The sequence below is a fragment of the Populus euphratica genome, unplaced genomic scaffold (genome assembly GCF_000495115.2).
Source record: "Populus euphratica unplaced genomic scaffold, PopEup_1.0 scaffold218.1, whole genome shotgun sequence".
Taxonomy (NCBI): domain Eukaryota; kingdom Viridiplantae; phylum Streptophyta; class Magnoliopsida; order Malpighiales; family Salicaceae; genus Populus; species Populus euphratica.
In genome coordinates, this window is record NW_011500100.1 from 365293 (window position 1) to 374100 (window position 8808).

Below are 8808 nucleotides of genomic sequence, written 5' to 3' on the forward strand. Positions count from 1 at the left end.
AAGGATTGATCATGAGGAAGAACTAAGAAGACAGTTAGAGAGATGCAGCACAAACCTCGGCAAAAGCAAAAGGCAAACACAAATCCTGGAAAAACAATTAGAAGAAGAAAATACAATGAGGAATTGTTTGAACCAACAATTAGAAGAGAAACAGGAGCAATTAACATCTTGCAAACAATGGCAGAGAAGGGCAGAGATAGCTGAAGCACTAGCTAAACAGATCCAGGATGAGTTGAAGGATCTAAGAACTGAAAATGATAAACTGGTTCATAAACATAGGCTTACAGAAAAAGAGTTGGCCAAAATCAAGAAATCAGTGCAAGACAAGATAAATACAGATAAAGAGATATTGGCTTCTGTGAAGAGAGAAAGGAGCAGTTTCATAGGAAAGATGGAAATTGAGAAAGAAAAGACTCGGCAAGCCCACCTTGATATAGAAGAAGAGAGAAATATATGTGCCCAATATATGGTACAGTTGGAAGAGGAGAGAGGTATGAGAAAGGCTGCTGAGGCTGATATGAGAGATTACCAACAAAGGGCCGAGTATTCAAAAGAACAGATAATCATTCTACAATCCAAGCTGGAGATGCAAGAAGTGGGGTTGAGAAGTGATTATGGTGTGATAGAAGAAGAGTTACATGAGCTGAAGCAAGAGTACCAGAAATGTCAAAACTATATTAACAGCTTTGTAGTTCAAATGAACTCCAAAAACGCCAAGCTAGACATTGAAAGAGAAGAATTACAAAGAGCTAAGGCTACATTATCACTGTTAGAAACAATGGTCCGAACATTGGAAAGAAGCAATGAAGTCTTGGGAGCCAACAATGAAGTGAACATCACAAATAACACTTTCTTGCATGACCAAATAAGACATATGGCGAAACAAGTCGAGTAAGTGGCCTACTATGCCCAGAGAATGCAACAACAGGCAACCCAAGTTGGAAATAATGCTACAAAGTATCGAGAATACTTGGGGGCTCTCACTTCCTTTATTAATGACTTAGCCAATAAAGGAATTGCCTTTTAGAGTAACAATGTATTCAGGCTATTGCTATTTTGTAAAGTTTTTACCACCTTCGGTTAGTTATAAAAAGGCCATCCTTCTTTTCAAATTGAGTTTCGGGGAGTTAAATCTGATAAAGAACTTGGAAAACACTCTTTACAGCAATCAGTTTGGCTTAGATATCTTGTATAAAGGATTACGAAAGTCATGAATCAGTTCATTAAAATATACGCATCACATATGCATCTTATTTTGCATCATATGTCTGTTTATAATATGTCATTTGCATAATCCCAGTGAAACATAGGTCCCCCACCCAAGGTCCATTACACCAGAAACAAAGCAAGAATGGAACACGAAGAAAGGGCTCTTCTAGAATCCCGCTACCAGAGCGAGCTAGAATCAGTGAAAAATAAAGTGTCACGGATGACTAATCTGCTTGAACAGCTGTTAAAAGCAAAAAGTGGGGAGGGAACATCTGCTCAGCCAGCTACAAGTTTGCCTACAACATCTCCAATTATAGGGGCAGAGTCAGTAGCGGAACAACATTCTACGCCAACCATCCCTATCTAGTTAGCTCACATGCCACCTATCGGAGATTTAACACTGAATAGGCCTTCTGAAAATAGGTCTGGCAGTTTCATCAGCCAAGATAAGATATCTGCATTAGAAGAACGATTGAGAGCTGTAGAAGGACATGATTGGTTCGACCCAATGCGAGCAGCTGAGGTGTGTTTGGTACCAAACATCGTGGTACCAAAAGATTTCAGGGTCCCAGAATTCACCAAATATACAGGCTTGGAGTGCCCAAACACACACCTTCGATCTTACTGCAATAAGATGGTGGAAGTAATCCATGACGATAAAATGCTTATCTATTTTTTTCAAAATAGTCTGTCAGGCTCTGCTTTAAACTGGTATATGCGGTTGGAAACAAGTAAAATCAAGAAATGGAAAGATTTGGTAGAGGCGTTTCTCAAACAGTATAAATTCAACCTAGAAATAGCTCCAGACTGAACAAGCCTAATGTCCATGGAAAAAAAAAAGCCAGGAGTCAGTCAGGGTGTATGCACAAAGGTGGAGGGATGAGGCGACACATGTCCAACCCCCTTTAATCGAGACCGAGATGGTGACTTTATTTGCTAATACCTTTAAAACACCTTACTATGAGCATTTAATGGGCAGCTCCTCTTAGCATTTTTATGACGCTGTACGCATAGTAGAGAGAATAGAGCAAGGTATTAAATCCGGGCGCATACCGGAAGCCTTTGGAAAAAAAAAAAGGTTATTTAGGAAGAAGAAGAGAAGGGGATGTTAACAACTTAGAAGTAGGTTATAAAGGAAAGAAAGTAAATTACCCTAACCCACAAATACCTACCCCGCAATTCACCAACATGAACTTTACCAAGCCCGTATACCCAAATTCAACCAACCAAAGCAATCACCCACCAAACAACCAAAACAATTATCAAAGGCCATATACCAAGTATACTTCTGAGCAATTACCTCCACTACCAATGCCTTTAAAAGATTTATACGCTAAATTGCTAAACATTGGGCAAATAACTCCAATTCTTCTACCGCCAATTCAACCACCCTTTCCCATATGGTACAAGCTAGAACTAGCTTGTGAATACCATGCCGGTAATCCTAGGCACGCAATTGAAACTTGCTATGCTTTTAAAAGGAAGTTGTTAGAACTCATCAAAATGGGGTGGGTATCTTTCGAAGACGCGCCCAACATCAATTCAAATCCATTGCCTAAACATGCTCATGGTAATTCGGGAGTGGGCATGATAGAGGTTGCCAATCAAAAACAAGTATTGAAGGTGTCTATGAAAGGGCTGTATGACATGTTGTTACAATCAGGGTCACTAAACATGAACATTGCATGTCAGTTGGGAGGTGATACCTATTGTGAGTTCCATAGGATAGAGGGACATCATATTGAGGATTGTATCAAGTTTCGCTAGAAGATTGAAACAATGTTAATCATGGGAGAATTAAGACTTGAAACCACGGGGGGCAACCAAGAGGTGAGTATGATGGAAAGCCAAGATAAATTGTCAAAGGTGTGTAGAGTTCAAACTACAACTAATGGGTTACCAAAACTGATCCTGACTAAACCTTCATTTACACCAAAGGATCACAATGCAATGCCATATAGCTATGGTTATACCGCGAACACTCAAGCCCCAATCCCTTTATTTCATACTGAGATTAGTAGGCTAACACGGAGTGGCCGTTGTTTTACTCCCGAGGAGTTAAAGAAAGCCAAAAGCAAGGAAGTGGTGGATCTTGATAAAGAAACAAAGGTAAATAAGCCAGTAACAGAAGAGGAATCAAATGAATTTTTGAAGTTGATAAAGCACAGTGAGTATTGTATAGTAGATCAACTCAAAAAGACTCCAGTAAGGATATCTCTTACGTCCTTGATACTAAGCTCAGAGCCACATCGAAATGCCTTACAAAAGGTACTAAATGAGGCGTATATACCCCAGGACATTGAACAGAAAACTATGGAGCACCTGGTAGGGAGGATCCACGCTTCTAATTACCTATACTTCACAGTTGATGAATTAGATGCTGAAGGAACAGGACATAACAAACCTTTGTATATCACCATAAAATGCAAAGACTGTCTTGTTGGAAAAGTACTCGTCGATAACGGCTCAGCTCTTAATGTACTGCCGAAACATATGCTGAAAGAAATGTCAATCGACGAATCTCATATGAAGCCTAGTACCATGATAGCAAGAGCATATGATGGTTCGCCTAGACAAATCATTGGGACTTTGGAGGTAGAGCTGTATGTGGGACCACAAATGTTCTTAGTATCACTCCAAGTGATGGATATCCACCCATCCTATAGCATGTTGCTGGGAAGACCTTGGATTCATGCAGCTGGGGCGGTAACTTCATCATTACACCAATGTTTGAAATATATCATGAACGGGATGTTAGTAACCGTTAAAGCAGAGGAAACGATCTCCATAATAAAGAATCTTGCTATACCTTTCTTTGAGGCAAAAGATTGTGCGAGTGAGAATCTTCATGCCTTTGAGATTGTAAACACTGAGTGGGTACCTGAAAGCACAATGTTAAGAAAGTCGAGGATTTCAGAAGCAGCAAGGATGGCAGCTAAATGTTTTTTGGAACATGGAATCCCATTCCAATATAACCCTATCACTAAACTACCAAAAAGGATTAAGCCAATCAAGATAAGATGTGCTGACCAAAAATTTGGTTTAGGATATAAGCCTAAGAAGGAGGACCATCGTTGGGCTGCAGATAGACGAAGAGAACGAAGAATGGCTAGAATTAAAGGAAGGGAGCTTGAAGAAGAAAAACTAGAAATCCCTCCCCTAATGGTGTCTTTCCCAAAGGCAACATATGTGATGCAACCAGATAACAGAGCAGAAGATGTTGTTCAAAGGGTGGTAACTATGAGCATCAACACCATGGAGGAAGATAAGGTGGAAGGAAGTAACACGACAATAATAGTGGAAAGGGAAGATGAAGTGCTACCGCAACTGACTGTTCATATCCTAGAAGAACTCCCCACCAAGACTTTTGTGCGAAGGCTGGCTGAAGGTGAAAAGTTTCAAAACTGGGTGACCCAAGAAGCCCCAGTAGTGTTTAAAATGTAAACCTCCTTTGTTCGCCTTCATATGCTTCTATCGTTGTTTTCTTTTGTCTTTCTGGTTGATAATCAAGGCTCATGATATCAACTAGATTTTGTCTTTGTCATTGAGCCTACTTTCCTAAGCAATAAGATAACGTTTTTCTCTATATTCATTTGTTTTTATGCTTGCCTTTACATTAAACATTTGCCGCTTTCAGGAATCCTGAAAGCGGATCTTCCCCGACATCACATACATTTAACATCAAGAATGAATGGCCAAACTTTAACAAATATGTGACAATGATGGAAGAAGAAGAATGGGATGAAAGCAATATCAGAGAATTCACAAAGCTAGCAACATGAAAAAACCTGGGAACCTGCTGCTGAAGACCTCAAAACTATAAATGTGGGTAGTGATCAAGCTAAAAAAGAATTGAAAATAGGGACATTGACCACGCCTAAGAAAAGGGCGGAGTTAATAGCTCTATTACATGAGTATGCAGATATTTTTGCTTGGTCTTACGAGGATATGCCTGGTTTGAACACAAATATCATGGTACACAAGATCCCATTAGAGGAAGGTTGTAAACCAGTCAAACAGAAGTTGAGGAGAGCACATCCGGATACATGGATTAAAGTGAAAGAGGAACTCGAGAAACAATGGCATGCTGGATTCCTATAAGTTGTTAAATACCCACAATGGGTATCCAACATTGTTGTCATACCTAAGAAGGAAGGGAAGATTAGAATTTGCGTGGATTTTAGGAATTTGAACAAAGCTAGCCCCAAAGATGACATTTTAGTTGACAATGCTGCTCGTAGTTCCACATATTCCTTTATGGATGGTTTCTTAGGATACAATCAGATAAAGATGGCTTTAGAAGACAAGGAAAAAACGACTTTTGTTACCCCTTGGGGAACTTACTGCTATAAGGTTATGCCGTTCGGTTTAAAGAACGCAGGAGCCACTTATCAAAGAGTCATGGTAACTCTATTCCATGATATGATGCACAAGGAAATCGAGGTGTATGTAGATGATATGATTGCAAAGTCAAAAGAGGGAGAAGATCATGTTAAGGTGTTGCGAAAGTTATTCGAGAGATTGAGAAAGTATGAACTAAGGCTCAACCCTGCAAAATGTTCATTTGGGGTTAAGTCCGGCAAGCTATTAGGATTTGTAGTAAGTGGCAAAGGCATAGAGGTGGATCCTAACAAAGCAAAAGCCATCCAATCCATGCCAACCCCAAAGTCAGAGAAAGAAGTGAGAGGATTCTTGGGAAGGTTAAACTATATTGCCAGATTTATAGCTCAACTAACTACCACATGTGAACCTATCTTCCGATTGCTCCAAAAAAAGAATCCGGGAACTTGGAATGAACAGTGTGAGGAGGCATTCAATAAAATCAAGCATTATTTGCAAAGTCTGTTATTGCTTGTTCCTCATGTGTCAGGAAGGCCTTTACTTTTGTATCTGACGGTAATGGAGACAACTATGGGATGTGTACTGGGTCAGCATGATGAAACAGGGAGGAAAGAAAGGGTTATTTATTACCTGAGTAAGAAGTTCACTGAATGTGAGTCTAGATACACAGTAATAGAGAAATTGTGTTGTGCATTGGGATGGGCGGCAAAAAGATTACGACATTATATGTTGTATCATACCACTTGGTTGATTTTAAAAGTGGATCCATTGAGATACATATGTAACAAGCCCTATCTCTCCAGCCGAATTACAAGGTGGCAAGTTTTGTTGTCAGAGTATGACATAGTGTATATGACACGGAAAGCTGTGAAGGGGAGCGTGATTGCTGACCATTTAGCTGATAATGCTATTGAGGATTATGAACCACTGGATTTTGATTTTCCAGATGAAAATTTATTGGCAATAGAGGAAGAAGAGGAAAAGACAAATTGGTGGACTATGTTTTTTGACGGAGTAGTGAATGTATATGGTAATGGGGCCGACGCAGTGATAATCTCGCCTAATTAAAAGCTATATCCAGTTTCAGTTAAATTACATTTTGAATGCACCAACAATACAACTGAATATGAAGCTTGTATACTCGGTTTAGAAGCTGCATTAGAGATGAAGATTAGAAAAGTGGATGTATATGGTGACTCCATGTTGATTATTTGTCAAGTGAAAGGAGAATGGCAAACCAAGGAAGAAAAGTTAAAGCCTTACCAGGAATACTTGTCCACACTAGTAGAGGACTTTGAAGAGATAAAGTTCACTCACCTGAGAAGAGAGGGGAACCATTTTGTGGATGCTTTAGCTACATTAGCTGCTATGGCTACAATTGATCTCGGGTATATGGTGCAACCAATACACATTAATATCAGAAATAACCCAGCTTATTGTTACTCAATTGAAGGAGAGATAGATGGGAAGCCTTGGTATTACGATATCAAGAACTTTGTGCAGAAGCAGGAATATCCAGAGGGAGCTTCGCAGGTGGATAAGAAGACCCTAAGACGATTGGCCATGGGCTTTTATCTAGACGGAGAGATTTTGTACAAAAGATCATTCGATGGAACATTACTAAGGTGTTTGAATGCAACAGATGCTAGAACGGCTTTGCGAGAGGTCCATGAAGGGATTTGCTTAACCCATGCTAGCGGACTTATGATGGCAAGAAAAATACAAAGGGCTGGTTATTTCTGGATGACATTAGAGAAAGACTGCATCGATTATGTCAGAACATGTCACAAGTGTCAAGTGCATAGTGATAAAGTCAATGCACCTCCAACCCCTTTGTTCAATCTGGTATCTCCTTGGCCATTTGCAATGTGGGGAATTAATGTGATTGGGCCTATTAACCCAAAAGCCAGCAATGGGCATAGATTCATCCTTGTAGCCATTGATTATTTCACGAAATGGGTAGAAGCCTGTTCATACGCTCATGTGACTCAGAAAGTGGTAAAGAGGTTCATAGAGAAAGACTTGATTTGTCGTTATGGGCTGCCAGAAAAGATAGTGATTGATAATGCACAGAATTTCAACGGCAAAATGATAGTGGAGCTTTGTGCTAAATGGAAGATCAAACATTCAAATTCCTCACCATATAGGCCAAAAATGAATGGGGCCGTGGAAGCAGCCAATAAGAACATCAAGAAAATCATTCAAAAAATGGTAGTCACCTATAAAGATTGGCACGAGATGTTGCCATTCGCTCTCCATGCATATCGCATTGCAATAAGACCTCGACTGGAGCCACGCCATATTCATTGGTATATGGAATGGAGGCAGTAATGCAGTTGGAAGTCGAAATCCCATCATTAAGGGTGTTGATGAATTCAGAGTTAGAAGAGGCTGAATGGACCAAAGTCAAATATGAACAGTTAAACTTCATTAGTGAAAAGAGGATAGCCGCCATCTGTCATCATCAACTTTACCAGAAAAGAATGGTTAAGGCATATGACAAGAAGGTTAGACCTCGTGTGTTTCAAGAAGGAGATCTAGTGCTCAAGAAACTTTTATCTTTACCAAGAGAAGACCACAGCAAATGGGCTCCAAATTATGAAGGTCCTTAAATAGTAAAGAAAGCTTTCTCAGGCGGAGCTCTGAAATTATCTAGCATGGATGGAGAAGATCTAACCAGACCTATGAATTCTGACTCTGTAAAGAGATATTATGTCTAAATGTGTTCAATTTTCTCCCGAAATAAATACAATAAAGTTTGGCCATGCATTCTTTATGTAAAGAACCTTGTCATTGCCTTGATCTCACAACACTTATGTCATTTATCTGGAAAGAACTGATTTTGTGCATGATTACAAGAAATGCATCATAAAGCACTCAAAGATGAAATTTAAGCATTTCCTGGAAAAAGAGGTGACCAAACCAAAATAAACCCCAAGACTAACCCTGAGATAAAACCTTGTCTCTACTAGCATTTTTTGAATTTGCATAGATAAATGGTTAGTTAACCATCTCTGTGATCACATATATTTTCCTGGAATAAGAACAAGGTTTATCAATCCTAACAACGTGTGCTTTGAAATGAGGAAAGACCATCTTTGTCATCCATTCACTTTTCTAATAAATTCATCCTTTGTAGTCCCCATTTGAGCTGAATCACATTTCTTTCTTATAACAGCCTTGGCTAGGATCACACCCCACACTGGGGGCAAACGAGAGATATTGGAAAGACCCTAATAGAATCAATAAGGAAGGGAA

At 39.5% G+C, this 8808-nt stretch overlaps 1 protein-coding gene across 1 annotated transcript; it reads left to right on the forward strand.

Annotated features, from left to right (window-relative positions):
* Window positions 1-1351: 1351 nt before the first annotated feature.
* LOC105109457 (uncharacterized) lies at window positions 1352-8270 on the forward strand. The gene is given in 6 exon segments (XM_011004179.1): window positions 1352-1533; window positions 1633-1732; window positions 3148-4649; window positions 4847-4956; window positions 5018-7825; window positions 7828-8270. Coding segments are annotated over 6 exon segments (5145 nt in total).
* The last annotated feature ends 538 nt before the right edge of the window (window positions 8271-8808 follow it).